Source organism: Myotis daubentonii, chromosome X (assembly GCF_963259705.1).
Source record: "Myotis daubentonii chromosome X, mMyoDau2.1, whole genome shotgun sequence".
NCBI lineage: Eukaryota > Metazoa > Chordata > Mammalia > Chiroptera > Vespertilionidae > Myotis > Myotis daubentonii.
In genome coordinates this window covers 90376143-90399046 of record NC_081861.1, presented here as the reverse complement: position 1 = coordinate 90399046, position 22904 = coordinate 90376143, and the positions used below count along the sequence as shown (strand labels likewise).

Sequence of the window (22904 nt, the reverse complement as noted above, 5' to 3'; positions counted from 1 at the left end):
TAAAAAGAAAAAAACATTTTAAAAATAAAAAGGGGGAAGACATTTCTTCAGAAACTGGAGAGACCCTTATCAGCTTCAGCTTCAGTTTCATTTTTCCTCCCTCGCCTGGCTTGCCCCAGAGGCCACTAGGTAAGAAAATGAGAAGCCCGGGAGCCCCATCCTCCTTTTCCCACTGCCATCCTCCATTTTTTTTGACAGTGGAAATGTAAAAAAGCTCCCAGGAATGTTGCTTTCAATACATTCATAGTGAAAACTTATGGTTTAGCTTCCTGTCATAGTTCAATGCTTTTCAGCCACTCTCCTTTCCCTTCCTGCACCCCTCACTCCCCACCCCTGTTCCTCTAGGAATCCTTACCCCACTTCTCTTCCATTCCAGCCCACCCTCTCACCTTTACTTCCCTCTTTCATTCTTCGATCCCTTCCCTCCATCCATCCCTCCATTCTAATTTCCCCTCAAGTACTCAGGCGACACTTGTGTTGGGTGATTAGGGAAGGAGTGAGTGAAGGGAAACAATCTCATGTGGTCGATCTGGGAGAGGCGGGGGCTACTGAGAGGGGGCCAGGGATCTGAGCCGGGAGACAGGAAAGGGATCACTTCTCTGGGATCAGGAAGAAGGAATGTGGAGGATGCCCAGAACCTTGTTCCTAACCCTCCAGTCCCCTCTGCTGCTTCTGCATGCTCTGAGGACAGTCATCCAGGAGTTTACCTGGCAGGAGCCCCAGTGGTGGCTGCAGGGAGGAGAGCCAGAAGGCTTTGGCCGTGGAGGGTGACAAGGGGAGCTGAGCAGCTGGCTCTGGCACTTGTGTGTGAGCCCCATTGTAATGCTCTAATAAATCAGCTTGTCCAGACATGGCTGGCGACCTCTTTGGTATTTCCTCCTCTAGGAGAGTATGGAATTACCAGAATGAGCACCCCCTTCTCCGTCAGTGATTAGATTACCATATAGCAGGTGTTTTTCCCCTAGATGACCCCTGACTTCCTTCCGGCATGCCGCCCCCTTGGTGGGTCCTTCAACTTTCCCTCAGGCGCTGTTTATCCTCGCCCCCACCCCCACTCCCACCCAGTGATCTCCCATTGCCCCAGAGGAAGGAACAGCTAGAACTGCCTGCCAGTGGACAGTGCTATGTGCCCAGGTCCTGGCTTACTCCTCTGCCTCACAGTGGGGAAGACATCAATCACCACCTGTTTCAATGATCTAGACCAGTGGTCGGCAAACTCATTAGTCAACAGAGCCAAATATCAACAGTAAAACGACTGAAATTTCTTTTGAGAGCCAAATTTTTAAAACTTAAACTATATAGGTAGGTACATTGTTATTAACTTAATTAGGGTACTCCTAAGGCTTAGGAAGAGCCACACTCAAGGGGCCAAAGAGCCACATGTGGCTCGCGACCTGCAGTTTGCCGACCACGGATCTAGAGCTTCAACTGCACTGGCCAGGTGAGCCCTCCACCAAGACATCATAAGGTACATTTTTGCCCCCTTCCTTGGCCCATTCACCCAGGCATTCTTCTCCTCAAAGTGATCTATTGTAAGTGTTGAGAAGTTGAGCAGGACAACCTTTTCAAGGGCCATTCTCCACTACAGTTCTAAGGCTGCCTGGTATTGGGGGAGGGGGGTACAAAGTAGCTTTATTTGCAGGCAACCATTGGATTGACTTCCTAAGATAATGTACTTGGAGGACTAAATAGTGAAAGTTCACTCTCATATCATTAACCCTATACCTCAACCCCTTGGGCATATAGGTCACAATAGGGTAGTCTTATCACTACCTGGTCCCTTACTAAATTCTCAGTACCTCAGATTATTTATGGATAAAGGGGAAGAAAAGTATGAACCAACCTTGTCATGTTTCTTGTTCTCTATGTCCTCATTTAAACTTCAACTGTAACACAGACAAAATCCAAGAGGCCCTGAATCCTTAAATCTGCTGCTCTATAGGGTCTTCCTTAATAAAAACAGTATAACAACATTGGACCTGTCCTGGGATGGTAGGTCACTTGGTTTGTAGCCAGTTTTCAGGGACCTAGATTCCTTGACTATTTTTATTTTGCCTTTATTAAGTCCTACCCTTTAAAGGGCTAGTTTCTTGTCTATCTTTTTCCACCTTTGTTTTATGCAGGTTCAACTGTAGCTATGGGACATAGCTGACCAGGAGCACTTTTGCAACCTGATTCCTAGCTACATTATGATTCAATTTTTGCAGGGGTTGTCTATGACATCACGAGGGGGGGTTTATGCTGTTTTATTTGAAAAAGGGATTGAGGTAAGCAATAGGGAGGTTAGTGGGAATAGGCGAGAAGGACAGATATTTATTCTCTCTAAACCTCTACTAAATGTTTCAACACTGTAAAACACATTCTCTTGTATACATTAATTCTTTCAAAGAGACAGCTAAATGGGTAGATGATGTTCAGGAAGAAAGGTGATAATGTAGTCATCATGTTGGTGGTTAACAAGATTGATCCAAACAAAAGGTAAAGTGTAACTACAACTTTTTCTGTAATACCTAGAGATTCATCTCTGTGGGGAGGGTCTACTAAGCTCTATTTACTTGGGAGAAGTTACCAGTGTCAGGGATCAGGAAGGTTATGGGTTCAAGGCTTCTATGGTTCCTATTCCTAGAGAGGCATCATTATACCTGAGAAGGATCTATTTCTATCCACTATTCTGGTCGAAAAGGGTCTTATCACTACCTGGTCCCTAACATAATTTCTCATTTGTCCAGACAAGTCTCTACAGAAGAGGGAAAGAAAATCCAGAGACATCAATGTAATGCTTATTGAAACCAGTTAAAATGTGAAAAATAACTATTCTTTATAATTCCCTGACACTCTTGGCTCTAGCCACCCATCTCTGCTTACTCTTTCAGATAAATTTGGCTTGTCTAATCATGGGGTGATGGCAAGGTTCATGTCCCCATTATGCAGTGAAAAGGCCCAGAATCATGTCTTTTTCCTTTTCCCCATCACCATCCTCTCTCCCTCCGTCACCGCCTCTCTCTCTCTCACACACACATGCACATACACACAGAGCTATTCCCGTGCATTACTTCTGACTCTTCCTTCCAGAAGTAATACATCTCCATTGAAGGAAGAAGTGTCCTTTATTGCCGGGGTCCAGCCCCAGCGGTCCAGGGGTTCCACCAGGGGTTCCCAAAGGTGTGGACGGAGTCGGCGAAGAATGTTTTACACGGAGACAGCGTTCAGAACTCTCTAGTTCTCTTTAGTCTCTGTGGATCTTCCTGTGCCTGGCTGAGGCCAGAGAAAGATCCTGAGGCAAGCTGAGCCTTTATTTTATAGTGAGAGGTAAACAAGGTAGTGGTTTCCATAGTTACACTGTTCTTGTGAGTTTCACTTGTTTTTGTTCTTGTTGCACTTCGCTCAGCCCATTAGCTTCCCTGGTAAGATCTAGGGAGCGTTATAAGGTCAAGCCTAATTATGCTCCGAGGACTGTGCCCTCTAAGCTGGGACTTGTTTGTGACTTTGCCAACAGGTCAGTCCCAGGCTTAACCCTATATCAGCTCCCCACACTTTATTCCAGCTTTTTTTTTTTCTGAGGTAGAAAACTACAAGCAGAGAAGGCAAACTTCCCTTGCTGAGTTGATGGCCAGGCCAATTTCTCTCCCTAATATTGAAGAGACAAGGGAATAACTCAGCCCAAAGCAACTCCCTGGTTTGCCTTTAGGTGAAAGGGATCATAAAATCAGAATTCCTCTTCTGTCTCCTAGAAGCTGCTCCTGAAAGTTGAGATTTGACCCCAGGCACCTATTACTTTCCTTGACACACTCCAGTGGTTGAAATCTAACTGGGGCCCTCTGATACATCAGGCATCAAAAGTCATTGTTCCTGTTGATAGCTTCCAGTGGTTCTCAACCTTCCTAATGCCGCGACCCTTTAATACAGTTCCTCATGTTGTGGTGACCCCCAATTTCATTGTTACAAATTGAACATACTTAAAGCATAGTGATTAATCACAAAACAATATGTAATTATATATGTGTTTTCTGATGGTCTTAGGCGACCCCTGTGAAAGGGTCGTTCAACCCTCAAAGGGGTCGCGACCCACAGGTTGAGAACCGCTGGCTTAGGCTGTCAACCTAATTTGATGAATTTATTGCAATTGGGCCTCCTAGTACCAGTCCTTTCCTCCACCCTCAGGTTTATGGTTTAAATCAGTGGTTCTCAACCTTGGCTGCACATTAGAATCACCTGGGAATCTTTTTAAAATCCTGATTTCTGGGCCTCATCCTCTGGAAATTCTGTTTGTTATGGGGTGGGGCCACAACATTAGTAACAAAGAAACAATTTCTGGAGGATGAGGCCCAGAAATCAGGATTTTAAAAAGATTCCCAGGTGATTCTAATGTGCAGCCAAGGTTGAGAACCACTGCTATACCTATACAGTGGAGCCTTGACTTACGAGTTTAATTTGTTCCGAGACCGAGCTCATTAAGGAGCTCGTTAACTCAAATTACTCTATTAACTCAATGCAAAAAATCGGCCGAGAGACAGCTGGTATCTCAAAAAACTCGTTAGTCGGGACACTCGTAAGTCAAGGCCCCACTGTACTTCCACAGTGCAATTGCATCATCTGGTGCTCCAACCAACCCTGAACCATTCCAAGTACCACAGAGTGAGAACCAATTTAGGGCAGGAGGGCTTTAGGCCCAAGGTACCTGGCTGGGACTTTTTACAGTTTACAACTCTTAGATGAGTTGTAACAATAGGGATAGTCTTGGATCTCAACATTCAGTGGACTCAAGCAATACGCCTTTGTGCAAGTAAGAGTTTCTTATTCAGATGGCCACTGGGGGGCAGCAGAGCAATAGGAACAGAGTAAAAGGGAATTTCCAGGCAATACAGAGACCGCTAAATGAGTTCTGCCTCCAGCTCTGCTCACAAGGATGTTGCTACCTAACAATGGCACCAAGCCTCCTCTAGAAGATGTACCATAGCAGAGCTGGGATTAATTTACAGGAAGAGCCAGAACTTCCTCATAGAGATATAGCACTACTACTGTATTTAGAACTGAAGACTTATTTATCTTACTTAAAATTTCAGATTTCTAGGCTCTATCTCAGACCAACAAAATCACTCTCCAGGGGAAGGGCCTGGAAATATATATTTTAGCTTCCCAGGATTCTTTCAAAGAAAAATTGGGATTTTCATTACGGGGGACTTTCATCCCATGCCTCATTAGAAAAGTTTCTATTCTGAATGGGTATTTTGAACATGCCAATGGAAATGACATAAAGTGTGGCCTGGAATCTCTAACAAAAGATTGTAACTAAAGGACTAAAAACACGGCAGAAGGAAGGTTATTTAGGGGCTGGGGTGAAGAAAAGGGGGAAGTCAGCTGTCAGAACTACTCAACCCACAAGTTGGAAATTGGGAACCAATTTCTCACTGTTATCCCTGAAAATAAATGCACCTAACCCTCTCCCTTAGTTTATGTTCCAGATCAAAGAATCAGGGAAAGGAGAAGACAGAAAATATTAATACTCCCCCACCCCCGCAGAGAAATGTTCAAAGATCACAGAGGAAAGAGCAGGTTTCCTCCAGTACTCTCCACCCTATACCATTCCTCAGCTCTACTGTAGCTAAGATTCCCCAGCCTCCCTGCTGTTCTGGGCAGATAGAGATAATTGTAAAGTAGGTATAGTGTTGCTCTGTTACATTCTATCTTTGACTCCTATCTTTGAAAGAGCTTTTATTTTTGTCTCAATAGCATTTTACACTCAATGAGTATCATCCAAAAGTCACACCAACATTTCTTCAGCATGGCATTTTCCTTTTTGGAGGAGAGAATAGGAGGGAGAGGAGGGAAAACAGGGTCCTATGGTAGTCTCGGAAATGTCTGAGACTATGTGGCTTCCCTGAGGCCTGCCCAGCTTGTCCTAGAAGCTTTCATGTGAAGGGCTGTGGGTTGCAGCTCTCTAGTGCACAGTCCTTTCTTTTTGGCGATGATAATCTGGGGAAAAGAAGAAAGGAGGGAAAAAGCAGGTTATTTTGAGGCCTGAGCTCCTGACTCATATAATCAGGGCTCTAATAATCAGGACTTCAAGAGTTCCTACCCAGGGCCTTTCCAAGTAAGACAAAAGAGAGTGACACTTACTGTAGGGAAAGAAGCGGACACGCATACTGATTTCACGAGCTGTCTTCAGGATCTCAACAGCCTGAAAGGAGCAAAACAGCTGGTACAAATGAAGATATGACCCAGGACAGAATCATAACAGGAGGAAAGTCATTTGCCACTCCAACCTTCTGGGTCACTAACAGCTGCTTCCTTCTGATACACTTCCTCAGGAGAGATTCTTTCTTACCAAGTTACATACAGATTAGACTAATCCTGTCCAACTTGTCCTACCTGGGATCGTTTCTTGCCTCACCCAGCCCAAGTGCTGTGCTCACCTTGCTATGCTCAATATCTTGGAAATCCACATCATTTACAGCTAGGACTTGGTCCCCTTCCTGAAGTCCTGCTCGATGTGCATCAGAGTCTGGGATCACCTGTTGGTAAGGAGAGAATATGTCTGATTGAGGTGGGGTAATTTCAAAGACTGTAAGTGAAATTTAGTGCTATCCAAATGTAAGGTGCTAGTGTGTGTGTGTGTGTGTGTGTGTGTGTGTGTGTGTGTGTGTATGCACATGTGCATGAAAATGTAGGGAAACAGATGCTTGCCAGGTGGGAAGTTTTAAGTGGGAAAGAATTTCCCCATTATGCCCCATTCTAAGATTCTATTCTTTCCCCATTATGCCCCATTCTAAGATTCTACTAAATCATCTTCCCAGGCCCTGGGACATCACAGTTCTGCAATCTGATAACAAAGGGAAGTAGCTATCCATATTGCCTACCAGGTACACGCACCTTGGAGATGAAGATGCCTAGCTGGGAGGCCTTTCCTCCTCGGATGTTAAATCCCAACTGCAAGACAAGAACACAGAATGGGTGCTCAATATTGACAGTAAACACAAGAATATCTAGTAGCATCACTATATGATAGCTTGGCTATGTGTCCCTCAGAGAGAAGTCAGAAGTTGTGGAAATGGTACCTCAGCTTTTCTGCCCAGTAAAGGTAGTTTCCTTACCTCCCTACCTGCTTCCCAATCTGTAATCCCAACCACAGCACACTTCTGGGTCTGGTGTGAACAAATCTAGCCTGGAATAAGACATCATTGTTCCATTAACTAACCTGAGCTCCAGGGGGCTTCTTTAGTGTGACGATTCGAGGCAGAAATTGGGTCAACTCATTGTTGTAGTCTGGGTGGTATACTCTCTGCAAGACACAGCAACATCAGAAATCTTACTACCAGTCTTAGATTTTATAACCATCTTCATCTGCAACACAAATGTATCACCCTGAAGTCAGGAAAAGGTAAAGTCATAGCCTTAATTTAAAGAGAACAGATCACACTGTCCAAATGGGTAGGTGGATAGCTTGGGGAAATGCTAGTAGTCCAGTAGCTCTCCACTTCTTTACTTTGACAGAATGGAAAGCAGGGCTCTGAATTTTCAGAATTCTCTGGTATGAATGTACTCTGGAAGGAGAATTCCATAAGAATCTTCCAATGGGCCCAGTTGCTCAGAATCCAATTTCTGGGTCCCTTGGTTACAACAAAGGCTAAGAATCATTCTCTATTGAGTTTTCTAACCCTGTTATCCTACCTTTCATATATCACCCCGTGCCCAAGGGGGAAAATCAGTTATTCAAGAGTATAGATGGTTCCCACCTCATGAGGAGGAATCCATGCTGGGGGATTCTCATAGGCAGGCAGGAAAACCACTGGGTAGTCATCATAAGGAATCCGGCTGTCCATCTCCGGCAAGGCCCTAGAATGGAAAAGTGAATCAAAGCTGACAAAGATGGTTCAAAAGGAACAGCAGCCCAGCAAGTTTCAGAAAATAACTCCAACCTACAGCTTTCACCTATGGTATCAACCCACTTCTAGGTGATAGATTGGTGGAAAGAAGGAAGAAAGAAGATGGAAGAAAACAATGAACTTTGCTGGATAGCTGGATGGCAAGCAACCTTCTAGGTCCTCTATATAGATGATGTCCTTTTTCACAACCTGCAAAATAGATGTTACTCTCTTCAACCTAGAGAAGAGGCAAGCAGGATGGCATCTACAAAGATCTGTCTACTTTCAAAGTCCAAGGGAGTGCTGACTCCAACTATCCACAGGTGTTGTAGGTGGCAGGAACAGCACCAGGTGGTACACCCATGGGGTCAGATGGTACCTAGGTTCAGCAACCTTGGTACTTGAATTCTGGCTAAGAAAGAATTTACAGTCAAGCCCGAAACTATAAGAGAACATTTATTTATAAAATCACAAAGTAATGGAAGAAGTAATTTGTAGAAGAGGTGGGCTTAGGGAACAAGTTATAGAAGTAAAGGAAGGGGCCTTGGCGCTTGGAAGTGAGGAAGATAATGGTGAGGGCGGTGGAGGGGTAAAGGGAAAGGCGCTGGAGTGCTCCCTGGGGGGAGAGAGCATTGGGTACTCTGTCCTAAGGGTTTTCATAGTGGAGACTTTAGGGGCGGTCCAAGGGGAAGATCTCAATAGACTATTCAGCAGTTTTCCAGGTGTTTCCTTTCAGGGTCTAGGTCTCTACTGATTGACTGGATGGCGGGGGGGGGGGGGGGGGGCGGGGAGGGCTCATTATCCAATGCAGCTGGTCCTGAGGTCAGCTGTGGCTGCTTTTGTTGCTTATCTGGGCTTGGAGATGAAATAAAACTGAGGCTTAGATGTTATCTCTAGGGAGGAAAAGTCAGGGGGTCCAAACCGCTTGACCATGGATATGCTAGGGGAGGAAAGGTCACCCTGGGGCAAGGTCCCACCCTACAATTGTCCTTTGCTAGGCACCTGGGGCTTTCCACCCTGGTGACCTTCCACCCTGGTGACCTTCCACCCTGGTGACCTTCCACCCTGGTGACCTTCGGTACCTGGCCCTTCCTCCTTGCTCTGCTCAGGTCTAACTGCGTACCACACAGGGACGGGAGGCAAGGCACCACCCACATTCCCTAGACGTGATCGGTAATTGTGACGGTCCCCATATCAACCCTTCCTTCACCACCTGTCACCTTCAAATCCCCTCGCCGCCTCCTGCCTAAGCTCCGCGCATTCTAAGACGTAACTGCCCTGCCAGCTCACCTGCCAACAGGCCTCGGCCAGCGCAGGTTTTCCTCACCGCCAAATCAGCCTGAGAACCGGAAGCAGATGCTACGACGGACCCGCAGGGGCGGGATCAACGTAAGGCACGCAGGCCCACCCCTTCCTAAAGCGTTTGCGTATGCCGACGTGCGTGCACCTCCCGCCGGCTGTCTGCGCTCCGATTGGCTGGCGTCTCCAGGGCCAATTTGAAACTTGGCGGTTAAATTTCCGGTTAGGACGGGGCAGCGGGAAGACGAGAGAAGGTACGTTCAGTTTGGCGAGTGAAGGGGAGACACTTTAGGAACTGACTTTCCCGGTACCCTGGGGTTGTGGGTCTTTGTCGTCGCCTCCGCTAGGGGCTTTCCTTTCATTTTGACGACATTTCGCTGTTTAATTTAGAGTACCGGGCTGCCGGGCCGTCTCGTGGCCAAATCCGAGGGAGAGTGACTCCAGCGGCTGCGACCCTGCTGAGAGAAGGAGCTGCCTCACCTACGCTGAGGTCAGTAACCCATCCCTTACCCCCTGCGGAGGATCGGGACTAAGGAGGACGCTCTCCCACCGCTGCCAACCCACCGAGATTCATCAGCAAGCCTCTTTTCTTTTTTTCCGTCAGGTACGCTACTGAGGTAGGAGCATGACGGAAGAGGTGAAGGGAATTCCTGTAAGAGTGGCACTACGGTGTCGCCCTCTGGTTCCCAAAGAGATTAGTGAGGGCTGTCAGATGTGCCTTTCCTTTGTACCTGGAGAACCGCAGGTGCGTAACAGTCCCGGGCCTGCATGGAACACCTCAGGCCAATGGACAGTGAGGGGTGTGGTCTGACCTTTCATCTTTTTATTCCTCTTTGTCTCCATTATTCTCCAGGTGGTGGTTGGTACTGACAAATCCTTCACCTACGACTTTGTGTTTGACCCTTCTACTGAGCAGGAGGAAATCTTCAATACAGCAGTAGCACCACTTATAAAAGACATATTTAAAGGTGAGACTATTTCATTCATTAAATGGTTCTTGAGCATATATTATGGTACTGTGCTTGGATGTTGTAAATACAGGAGTGGATGAAACATGAGTCCTGACTTCAAAAAGTCCCCAGTCTCTGTATCCTTGACACTAGTTTTGTACTGTATTTGTTTTCTGTGGTTCTGCTCACCTTTGATATCTATATATTTCATTAATTTTTAGAGAGTGGGAGGTAGGGAGGGGGAAAGAGAGAGAAAGGGAGACATATATTTTTGTTTGTCCTGGAACCTTATTAGTTTCTAAGCTCTTTGATGGGTGCTGATGATAATTAGTGTGCCAACCTACTCGAGGCTGAAACACTGCAAGACCTGTGGAAGGATTAAAAAATGAATAATAATAATAATAGCTTCCAGGCCCTGCAGGAGTGCAAAATTTAGGGATAGGTGTAGAAGTAGATGACTACACGCATAATTTTTGATGCATAAAAAAATTGTTAAACTCTTTGCACCCTTCTTTAAGGAAAAGTATTTTAGGAGTTAAAATATACAATAGAATCAATCAGTCCTGCTCTAGAAGTAGCAGTGCTTTTATACAAAGTGGATGACACTAACTATTTGGGGAATCCAGTAAATTTCACAGCATAGGGAACTTTTGAGATAAGTCTTGAATGATGAGTAGAATTCTTTTGGGTAAAGGAGATTTCCTAATATCCCTGAATACTCTGGCCAGTTACTAATCTTTATTGCAGAAGTGAAGTCTTTAGTGTTATTGAAGACCATAGCATGGCTCTGAAGAAAGGGGCAGTGCCTAGGAGGTCTTTAATTATTATTCTAGGACAGTGCTTATTCAGGATTCAAAGCAGAGGGCTATTTAAAAGAAGTAGAACCATGACATACTAGTCCTATAAAGTTGAAAAGGACATTTACATCATCTAGTCTAGCTTTCCTTCCAAAGAAAAATGCTTTCTAGCAATACCTTTGTAAAGTGAACTTCCATTATCTATTTAATTTCTTTTTTGTACAGGGAACTCACTGACTCACAGTTGATCAGTTCTCAGACAACTCTAATTGTATTAGTTTATACTGAGATGAAATTTGCCTCCTGGTAATTTCTACCCAGTGATGTTAGTTTATCTCTCTGGAGTCTAGAGACTCTAGACCTGTGGTCGGCAAACTGCGGCTCATGAGCCACATGCGGCTCTTTGGCCCCTTGAGTGTGGCTCTTCCTAAGCCTTAGGAGTACCCTAATTAAGTTAATAACAATGTACCTACCTATATAGTTTAAGTTTTAAAAATTTGGCTCTCAAAAGAAATTTCAATCGTTGTACTGTTGATATTTGGCTCTGTTGACTAATGAGTTTGCCGACCATTGCAGTCTAGACAAACAGAAGTCTTCTTCCAGGCCACAGCAATTCACATTTTCTTTTTCACTTTTTAAGTGACGTCATGACTCTGAATACTTGTTTTAAATTTTTAAAAGTGATAATCTCAAACTTATAGAAATGTTGCAAGAATAGCATAAAAAAATGTTTTTCCTGAACCATTTGAGATTAGTTGTTGACCTGATGCCCCCTGAGTACTTTAGTGTATATATGCTTCTAACATGGACTTTCTGCTACATAACTACAATATGACTATCAAAATAATAAAATTAGCATTGTTATACTACCATCCAGTCCTCAGAACTCATTCAAGTTTCACCAATTGTCTCAATTATGTCCTTTATAGCAGAGGGTCTAGTTCAAATTCACATGTTATATTTATTTGTACTGCCTTTGTAATCTCCTTCATTCTAAAATTTCTTCACTCTCTTTTTGACTTTCATACTCATGACAGTTTTGAAGATCACAGGCCAGTTATTTTGTAAACCATTTCTAATTTTTGGTTTGTCTGATGTTTATTTCTGATTAGATTCGGGTTCTCTTTGAATCCTGTCAGTCAACACATGATTTTGTTTTATTCCATTACTGTTGATGTTCATTTTGAGATCTTGATGGAGGCTTTAGCAGGGGGGTGCAGCTACTCATGTAACCTTGACCGGAATACAGTCCTCTCCTCTATCTGGGAATGTTCTCTTCAACCAAGCTTGCAGCTTCTGGAAGGATGCACATGGAGCAGTGAGGGAGGAAGAGGACACCTGCCTACCCAGCCAGATCAGCCAAATCAATGGTGTGATCAATGGTGTGACAGATGTTGCAGCCAGATGGCCCTCACATCCTGATGTTCATTTTGATCATTTGATTAAGGTGTTATCTGCCAGGTTTCTCCAGTAAAAAGTTAATCTTTTTCCTATTTACATATTTGGAAGACCAAAATCTAATTATCTTCCCATTAACCATCTTTCCTTTCCTTTAGCCATTCCTGAAAAAAAAAAATGGTTTCTAAAGCCTTCACTGTCTGGGCATCTTCCTTAGAATGTACCTTTACAGCTTAGTAAGAGTACTATACGTCTACTTTCATATTTTTAAGTTGGGAAACTATGATAATTAAATTATAGTCTTTAGAAGCAATATAATGTAGAAAAATATTCCAATATACATGTGTTTGGTTAACATTGCTCTGCAAGACAAACTAGTATTTTTCAGTCAGCTCAACAGTACCTTCTTGTACTCTGAACTCTCAATACCACAGCATGCTTTGTAAAAAAGTACTGCAACTTGGTTTCCCCAGTTATTACTATACTGTAGTATTGCAGAAGATTATGGAATGTTGTTCTCTTGACCCATAGTCATGCCATACTATACCATACGAGGTGATACTAGCATTCTACTAGTAAAAATCTCAATTTAACATCTTTTTTTTCTTTATTGATTAAGGTATTACATATGTGTCCTTATCACCCCATTGTCCCCCCCCCCCTCAAATCCCCCCACTCAGGCCCTCATCCGCCTGGTGTCTGTGTCCATTGGTTATGCTTATAAGCATGCATACAAGTCCTTTGGTGGTTAATCTCTCCCCCCTACCCCCACCCTCCTCTACCTTCCCTCTGAGGTTTGACGGTCTGATCCATGCTTCTCTGTCTCTGGATCTGTTTTTGCTCATCACTTTGTTCATTATATTCCACAAATGAGTGAGATCATGTGATATTTATCTTTCTCTGACTGGCTTATTTCACTTAGCATAATGCTCTCCAGGTCCATCCATGCTGTTACAAATGGTAGGAGTTCCTTCCTTTTTACAGCAGTGTAGTATTCCATCGTGTAGATGCACTACAGTTTTTTAATCAACTCATCTGCTTATGGGCACTTAGGCTGTTTCCAAATCGTAGTTATGTTAAATTGTGCTGCTATGAACATAGGGGTGCATATAGCCTTTCTGATAGGTGTTTCTAGTTTCTTGGGATATATTCCTAGAAATGGGATCACTGGGTCAAATGGGAGTTTCATTTTTAGTTTTTTGAGGAAACTCCATACTGTTCTCCACAGTGGCTGCACCAGTTTGCATTCCCACCAGCAGTGCACAACGGTTCCTTTCCTCCACATCCTCACCAACACTTCTCGTTTGTTGATTTGTTGATGATAGCCATTCTGATAGGTGTGAGATGGTACCATATTGTCGTTTTGATTTGCATCTCTTGGATGATTAGCGACTTTGAGCATGTTTTCATGTCACTTGGCCTTCCTTATGTCCTCTTTCAAAAAGTATTTAAGTCCGTTGCCCATTTTTTGATTGTGTTGTTTATCTTTCTTTTGTTAAGTTGTATGAGTTCCCTATAAATGTTGGAGGATAAACCCTTATGGGAGATAACATTGGCAAATATGTTCTCCCATGCAGTGGGCTTTCTTGTTATTTTGTTGATGGTTTCTTTTGTTGTGCAAAAGCTTTTTATTTTGATGTAGTCCCATTTGTTTACTTTCTCTTTAGTTTCCATTGCCCTAGGAGCTGTATCGGTGAAGGTATTGCTTCGGCATATGTCTGAGATTTTGCTGCCTGTGGATTCCTCTAAGATTTTTATGGTCTCCCATATTATGTTTAAATCCTTTATCCATATTGAGTTTTTTTTGTGTGTGTATGGTGTAAGTTGGTGGTCTAGTTTATTTTTAGCATGTATCTGTCCAACTTTCCCAACACAATATTGAAGAGACCGTCTTGTCTCTATTATATGCTCTTGCCTCCTTTGTCAAATATTAATTGAGCATAGTGGATTTGGTCACTTTCTGGGTTCTCTATTCTATTCCATTGATCTATGTGTCTGTTCTTGTGCCAGTACCAAGCAGTTTTGAGAACAGTGTCTTTGTAATATGGCTTGATATCTGGTATTGAGATTCCTCCTACTTTGTTGTTCTTTCTCAGAATCACTGAAGCTATTCGGGGTCTTTTTTTATTCCAGATGAATATTTGGAGAGTTCGTTCTAGGTCTGTGAACTATACTATTGGTATTTTAATGGGGAGTAAATTGAATCTATAGATTTGCTTTGGGTAGTGTGGACATTTTAATGATGATGATATTACCAGTCCATGAGCATGGTATGTTCTTCCATCTCTTTATGTCTTCCTCTTATCTCTTTTTTCAACGTCCTGTAGTTTTCTGAGTACCGATCTTTTACCTCCATAGTTAAATTTATTCCTAGGTACCTTAATTATTTTGGTGCAATGGTAAATGGGATTGTTGTTGTGTGTGTTTTTTTAAACCTCTCTTTCTGTAAGTTCACTATTGGTGTGAACTTAAAAATGCCATAGATTTCTTGGCATTAATTTTGTATCCTGCTACATTGCCGAATTCATTTATTAAGTCTAATAATTTTTTGATGGAGTCTTTAGGGTTTTCTATGTATAGTATCATGTCATCTGCGAATAATGACAGTTTTACATCTTCTTTTCAAATTTGGATACCTTTTTATTTCTTCTTCTTGTCTAATTGCTATGGCTAGCACTTCCAGTACTATGTTGAACAGGAGTGGTGAAAGTGGGCATCCCTGTCTCTTTCCTGTTCTTAGGGGAAATGGTTTTAATTTTTGCCCATTGAGTATGATGTTGGCTGTAGGTTTGTCATATAAGACTATTATTATGTTGAGGTATGATTCCTCTTTTCTCATTTTGCTGAGGGTTTCTATTAAGAAAGGGTGTTGTATTTTGTCAGATGCTTTATCTGCATCAATTGATATGACGATGTGATGATTTTTTTAATGAAATCTTTATTGTTCAGATTATTACATTTGTTCCTCTCCCCCCCCCATAACTCCCCTCCTCCCAGTTCCCACCCCACCCTCCGCCCTCACTCCCCACCCACTATCCTCATCCATAGGTGCACGATTTTTGTCCAGTCTCTTCCCCCATCCCCCAAACCCCTTACCCCCCCAAAAATAGTCAGTCCATTCCCTATGTCTCTAATTCTATTATAATCACCAGTTCATTCTGTTTATCAGATTATTTATTCACTTGATTCTTAGATTCACTTGTTGATAGGTGCATATTTGTTTTTCATACTTTGTATCTTTACCTTTTTCTTCTTCTTCCTCTTCTTAAAGGATACCTTTCAGCATTTCATATAATACTGGTTTGGTGGTGATGAAATCTAGCTTTTCCTTATCTGTGAAGCTCTTGATCTGACCTTCAATTGTGAATGATAGGTTTGCTGGATAAAGTAATCTTGGTTGTAGGTTCTTGGTATTCATCACTTTGAATATTTCTTGCCACTCCCTTCTGGCCTGCAAAGTTTCTGTTGAGAAATCAGCTGACAGTCGTATGGGTATTCCCTTGTAGGTAACTGAGTTTCTTTGTCTTGCTGCTTTTAAGATTCTCTCTGTCTTTTGCTCTTGGCGTTTTAATTATGATGTGTCGTGGTGTGGTCCTCTTTGGATTCCTTTTGTTTTGGGTTCTCTGCGCTTCCTGGACTTGTAAGTCAATTTCTTTCACCAGGTAGGGGAAGTTTTCTGTCATTATTTCTTCAAATAGGTTTTCAATATCTTGCTCTCTCTCATCTCCTGGCTCCCCTATAATTCTGATGTTGGTACGCTTGAACCTGTCCCAGAGGCTCCTTACACTATCTTCATATTTTTGGATTCTTCATTTTGCTTTTCTGGTTGGGTGTTTTTTGCTTCTTCGTATTTCAAATATTTGACTTGAATCTTGCGATCCTCTGGTCTGCTGTTGGGAGTCTGTATAATATTCTTTATTTTAGTCAGTGTATGCTTAATTTCTAGTTGGTCCTTTATCACAACATCGAGGGTTTCATTAGATTTCTTGTACATCTCATTAAGTTTATCGGCAGTCTCTAGAAGACTCTTGAAACACTTCAAAAGTGTGGTTTTGAATTCTATATCCAGCAGCCTGCTTTCCTCCATTTCTGTCATTTGTGTTCTGTTTCTTTGTCTCGTCATTTTTTATGCTTCGCTGTGTTCATAGAGTGGCTTTCTGTGCTAAGTGTCCCAATTACCTGAGGTAGACACTCTTGGTGCACCCCCTTGTGGTCTTTGTGTGCAGTCTTCTTGGAGCTAAGCCTTTTTTTTTTTAAATATATTTTATTGATTTTTTACAGAGAGGAAGGGAGAGAGAATAGAGAGTTAGAAACATCGATGAGAGAGAAACATCGATCAGCTGCCTCCTGCACATCTCCTACTGGGGATGTGCCCGCAACCCAGGTACATGCCCTTGACCGGAATCGAACCTGGGACCCTTCAGTCCGCAGGCCGACGCTCTATCCACTGAGCCAAACCGGTTTCGGCAAAAGCCTTGATAGTTGTAGGTAAGACTGGGAGGGATTTGACCTCCAGGCCAATTGGCTGTGAGAATCAGCTGTGTTTGCAGTGGGAGAACTTCTGGGCTGGATCTCTAGGGTGGCGCTAATCTAGCCTCTGCCTGAGGGTAACCAGCAAATGCCTCCCTGCAAGGCTTGGGCGGATCGGGTCCCAGGGGATCAACAGGGCAGGCAGAGCGAGCAGTTATGGCTGCTCTCAGTCCCATCCCCGGAGGCTCTGCCTCTCAGTGTCCCAGCAACCGCTGCAAGTACCTCGGAGAGAAAGCTGCCATCGAGTTCTGACCGATGCCAGACAGTTCCGTTTCTTCTGTTTGAGTCTGGGTCCCCAGAGACTCGCCTGAAAATGGAGCCCAGAGCCTGAGACTCCCTCCCGATTGAAAACGACAACCACATCCTCAGCCGCGAGCCCGCTCTGCACGCACCTCCACACCTTTGTATTTTACTTCAGCACCGTGCCTCCTCTGAGTCTCGGTATGCTGTTCTCTTTCCTTCTAGTTGTGGAATTTCCCCTCAGCCAGCCTTCCTGTGGTTCTGGGTGATGTCCGTTCAGTCTTTTAGTCGTATTTTTGAAGTGGTTGTGCGAGGCAGCAATCTCCAGTGTTTACCTATGCCGCCATCTTGGTTTCTCCGACGATGTGATTTTTAACTCACAATTTGTTTATGTGGTATATCACGTTTATTGATTTGCGGACATTCTACCATCTTTACATCCCTGGAATAAGTCCTACTTGTTCATGGTGTATGATCTTTCTGATGTACTGCTGGATCCGTTTGCTAGAATTTTGTTAAGGATTTTAGCATCTATGTTCATGAGGTATATTGGCCTCTAATTAATTTTCTTTGTGTTGTTTTGTTATTAGGGTAATGCTGGCATCATAGAATGAGCTTGGAAGTGTTCATTCCTCTTGAATTTTTTGGAATCGTCTGAGGAGGATAGGTTTTAGTTCTTCTTTGAATGTTTGGTAAACCTCCCCCATGAAGGCATCTCGCCCCAGGCTTTTGTTTGCTGGTAGCATTTTGATGACTGCTTTAATTTCCTCCATAGTTATTGACCTATTGAGATTTTTAGATTCTTCCCGATTGAGTTTTGGAAGGTTGTATTTTTCTAGGAATTTGTCCATTTCCTCTAGGTTGTCTAGTTTGTTGGAATGGAGTTGTTCATAGCACTTTTTAACAATCCTTTGTATTTCTGAGGGGTCTGTTGTTATTTCGCCTTTATCATTTCTGATTTTGTTTATTTGGGTTCTCTCTCATTGCTTCTTGGTGAGCCTGGCTAGAGGTTCATCAATCTTGTTTATCCTTTCAAAGAACCAGCTCTTGGTTGCATTGATCTCTTGTATTATTTTTTTTTTTTTTTGGTCTTCATGTTTATTTCTGCTCTGATCTTTATTATCTCCTTCCTTTGGTTCACTCTGGGCTTTTCTTGTTGCTCTCTGTCTAATTCTTTAAGTTGTAGAGTTAGATGATTTATTATCATTTTTTCTTGTTTTTTGAGTTAGGCCTGTAGAGGTATAAACTTCCCTCTCAGTACTGCTTTCATTGTGTTCCATAGATTTTGGATTGTTTTGTTTTTCTTGTCATTAGTTTCCAGGATGTTTTTAATTTCTTCTTTGATCTCTTTGGTAACTCAATCATTGTTTAATCGTATGCTATTCAGCCTCCAAGTGTTTGATTCTTTTATTGTTTTTATTTTAGCTTATATCTAATATTATGCCAATGGCATCTGAGAACATGCTTGATATGACTTCAATTCTCTTGAATTTAGAGAGCCTTTGCCTGTGACCCAATATGTAGTCTATCTTGAAAATGTCACATATGCATTTGAGAAAATGTCCCATATGCAGTTGAGAAAAACATAATATGTTACTTTGGGGTGAAATGTTCTGAAGATGGCAAGTGCATCTGATCTAGTGAGTCATTAGGATTGCTGGTTCTTTGCTGATTTTTTGTCTAGAGGATTTATACAGTGATGTCAGTGGGGTATTAAAGTCCCTTACTATGATTGTACTATTGTCAGTCTCTCCCTTGATATTTTTGAAGAATTTTTTTTGTATGTATTTGGGTGCTACTGCATTGGGTGCATATATGTTTATCAGGGTTATATCTTCTTGTTGTATTGATCCCTTTAGTGTTATGAAGTGGCCTTCCTTATCTCTTGTTATGGCCTCCACTTTGAGCTCTATTTTGTCAGATATAAGTATTGCTACCCCAGCTTTTTTTTCATTTCCATTTGTCTGAAAGATATTTTTCCATCCCTTCACTTTCTGTCTGCGTGAGTCCCTTGTTCTGAGGTGGGTCTCTGTAGACAGCATATATATGGGTCATATTTTCTTATCAATTCAGCCACTCGATGTCTTTTGATTGGAGCATTTAGTCCGTTTACATTTAAAGTTATAATTGATAGCTACTTGTTTTTAGCCATTTTTAATTTTTGTGCCTGTTTTCCGTCTTCCCTTTTTATTTCTTTTTACACCAGTCCCTTTAGCATTTCTTACATTGCTGGCTTGGTGGTGATAAACTCCCTTAGCCTTTTTCTGTCTGTGTAGCTCCTTATTTCCCCTTCAATTTTGAATGATAGCCTTGCTGGATAGATTATTCTTGGATTCAGTCCCTTGCTTTGCATCACTTTGTAAATTTCCGTCCATTCTTTTCTGGCCTGATGTATTTCTGTTGAGAAATAATTTCATAATCTAATGGGAGATCCCTTGTATGTAACTTTCTGTCTCTCTCTTGCAGCCTTTAAGATTATCTCTTTGTCTTGTACATTTGCCATCATAATTATGACATGTCTTGGTATGGGTCTTTTTGGGTTCATCTTGTTTGCGACTCTCTGTGCTTGTTTGACTTTCTTCTTCCCCAAATCAGGGAAGTTTCCTGACATTATTTCTTCAAATAGGTTTTCTAATCTTTGTTCTTCTTCCTGTTGTTCTCACACCCCTATTTTACATACGTTGCTTTGTTTCATGTTGTCCCAAAGCTCCCTTTGGCTCTCCTCCTGTCTTTTCATTTTTTTCTCCAATTGCAGTTCATTTTGGGTGTGTTTTGCTTCCTTGTCTTCTAATTCTCTAATTCAGTCCTCTGCTTTTCCTAGTCTACTTGTTGAAACTTTTCATGGTGTTTTTTATTGCAGCTATATTACTATTTCCTCTTGATTCTTACGTAAGTTGCTGATTTTTTTCATCCATCCAGTTCATGAACTGTATGACCCTCATTCTGAATTCTTTAACTGACATATTGCAATCCTCCGGTTCCCTTAGTTCCTTTTCTGGCGATTCCTCCTTTTCTTTAGTTGGGGGTTTCTGTGTCTTCCCATTTTTGCTCTCACCGAAGGATCTAGGTGTCGAGTTGTGTGGCACTGCTCCTCGGTCAGCAGCCACTCCTTGGGCAGTGGCTGCTTCTCTGGCGGCCACGGCAGCAGCTGATCCTCAGTTGGTGGTGGCTCCTCTGGCTGGTGGAGGCAGGCTTCTTGCCTGGCTGCTGCTTCTTGGACAGTGGCGGGCTGCTTGCATGGCTGCTGCTCCTTGGATGGGGGTGGGCGGCACTGCGTGGCTTTGGCAGTTTAGGCTGCCTCCTTCGGACTCAGCTTCTCATGGCTGTGGGCTTAGATCTAGAATCCCCTGCTGCTAGCAGCCCTGTGGACTTCCTTTCCACAGACAGATGTTACACCTGTCCCCAGGGACACTGCCTTGTTGCCTTGCAGCTTCCTTCTGACCCTCTGGGCTTGGAGGTCTTGCAATTCTCTCTAGCCTAGATCCCCGATTTTTACCATTCTCCTGGTGTCCTCTGCCATTTCTGGCTGCAAATTGTCTCACCAGCTGTGTCCACTTCGCCAATTTGGGGTGGATGTTATTGGATTTAGTTGCTCCTCCTGTCTGCTCCGGGACAAGGCTCGGGACACATCTGCCTATTTCGCTGCAATTTTGTTCCTCAATTTAACATCTTATGACTTTTCAGAATATTAAGGTCTTCATTTATACAAAAAGTTCTTTCAAAAAAAAAGCAAAAGGCACATATCCAATTGAATCATACTTAAAAAGATGTCATTTCTATGAGGAGCCTGTTAATATGGTCCAGATGCATTCTGAGAGTTCAGATAAGGAGTAGATGCTTTCATTGACTGTAATGAGCAACTTTGCCCTGGCCGGTTTGGTTCGGTGATTAGAGCATCAGCCCTTGCACCAAAGGGTTTTGGGTTTGATTCCTGATCAAGGGGATGTACCTGGATTGCAGGTTCCTCCCTCCCTCCCACTCTCTAATAAAATCAATGGAAAAAAAATAAATAAAATCAATGGTAGAAATATCCTCAGGTGAGTATTAACAAAATGAAGGCTGTTAATCAAAGAAATACAAGTTTGAATCCCTTCTATTTATGTAGCTTCTAAGACTTTAATTCCCATAATTTATACTTGTTTGATGTAGATAGAAAGTAGAATTATAAAACTCTGGCTCTTTGACAGTGACTTGGCCATCTTCATGATCTCAGTCATATCTTTAAGTGTTTTACTTCCTATCTTTTAAGGGCTGTCAAGAGGGGCACACATTCTGGGTTTGGTATTTTTCTTCTTTGCTTATTTGGAGCAGTGTAAATTCATGACACCCATATTGCTTTTTCTCTGTGTCTGCTACTCATGAGTCCCTTATCTTAAGAGAGCAGTCTCACTTTTGTTACAAGTAATCACTGAAGGAAATTGGAGTGTATTGATTGGATGAAAATATTTGAGTACCACCATGCATGTGACTTCTGTTTTGCCAGGATACAATGCAACCATCCTGGCCTATGGACAGACTGGCTCTGGAAAAACCTATTCAATGGGAAGTGCATACACTACAGAGCAAGAGAATGAACCAACAGTTGGGGTTATCCCTAGGGTAATAAGACTGCTCTTCAAAGAAATTGCTAAGAAGAGTGACTTTGAGTTTACTCTGAAAGTGTCATACTTAGAGGTAAATGATTTATCTTTAATTATTCTGAGTTTAAATTTATCTTTGGGTAGAAAAATAAATTCTAATCAGGTTTTTCCTGGCATGACTCAAATTAATGAATTGCATTTTTAGCAAATTACATTTTAATAAATTGATAGAAAAAACTTACTGGCTCCATTGGATCTGGCTTCCACACAGTTCTTTCCTCTTTGTCAGAATAGTCTGTTTAATCTGATTGTTAGAAGAATTGGCATTGCCATATAAAAAGATGATAGGAATTCTTTTAATTCCAATTTGGCCTTTAGTATGGATTCCCTATAGAGTCTGCAGTAAAATATTTGATTTCCTTTACTGTTTTGAGGTTTAAGTGATAATTCTGCTAATTCATGAAGGATGTTACAATATTTGGGTGACGTATTGAGTTTTATAGGTGATGATAGAGTGTGTTTATTCAAAGATATTTGAGTATCTACTATGTTATATAGTCCCTATTCTAAGTAATTGAGCTATATCAGTGACCAAAATAGATAAAAGTCCCTGCCCTTATAGGTGTTTTCATTCTAGTGTCTATCAGTATAGAAGTAGATTGACCAGTTATATCTAACCTCCTGACATCAAAAACACTTGTTTAGGGAATTTATGGCTTCTGGTTGGTCCTGTAGCAGTGATAAGATGTCTTTAAGGAGCAATAATTAAACATATATGATTTAAGCATGCAATTATAAATTGTATGTGAATACTTCATCCTGAAGGTGAATTTTAATAGGTAAAGGAGGTTTAGAGTTGGAAGAAGGGAAGTTAAAAATCATTAAGATTAGCCTTCTTGAATCTTCATTAACCCAGTTGTGGCCAAGGTAATCAAATGAAAAAATAACTTAGGAACCTGGTATGTTAAATAGTAGGAACAACAATACTAGCAAACAAATATAGTGCTTACTGTGTGCTAATATATCCAATAATACATTATTATTATTATTGTTATGTATTAATACTAGTAAACAAATATAGTACTTACTATTTAAACACTGTGGTATATACTTAAAAGTTCTGGTTGTTGTTGAAAAATCAGTTGTCAGTTCTTCCTTTTGCTTCCCACTTCAACCCTCTACTAAGGGCACATTACTTACAGTATAACAAAGTGGGTGAAGGTGACACTGTTATGACACCATCAAAGA

At 42.1% G+C, this 22904-nt stretch overlaps 2 protein-coding genes across 3 annotated transcripts in view; one reads left to right on the top strand and one right to left on the bottom strand.

The window, feature by feature from the left end:
- Positions 1–5772: 5772 nt before the first annotated feature.
- Positions 5773–9277, bottom strand: PDZD11 (PDZ domain containing 11). Its single transcript, XM_059680352.1, has 7 exons — positions 9153–9277; positions 7734–7833; positions 7196–7279; positions 6871–6927; positions 6414–6512; positions 6118–6178; positions 5773–5973 (listed from the first exon to the last, which is right to left on the bottom strand). Exons 2-7 carry the CDS (start codon positions 7818–7820, stop codon positions 5939–5941), a joined length of 423 nt encoding a protein of 140 aa, XP_059536335.1. The 5' UTR covers positions 7821–7833; positions 9153–9277; the 3' UTR covers positions 5773–5938.
- Positions 9278–9387: 110 nt separating this feature from the next.
- The window catches only part of KIF4A (kinesin family member 4A), a 191257-nt gene continuing 177740 nt past the window's right edge, over positions 9388–22904 (top strand). The window contains exons 1-5 of one of the 2 annotated variants that reach the window (XM_059680350.1): positions 9388–9468; positions 9552–9651; positions 9766–9906; positions 10015–10129; positions 21560–21750. In XM_059680350.1, the coding sequence (XP_059536333.1) occupies positions 9787–9906; positions 10015–10129; positions 21560–21750 (426 nt within the window). In that variant the 5' untranslated portion in view covers positions 9388–9468; positions 9552–9651; positions 9766–9786. Of the gene's footprint in view, positions 9652–9765; positions 9907–10014; positions 10130–21559; positions 21751–22904 lie in introns of both variants that reach the window. The other variant, XM_059680351.1, reaches the window with a different exon arrangement.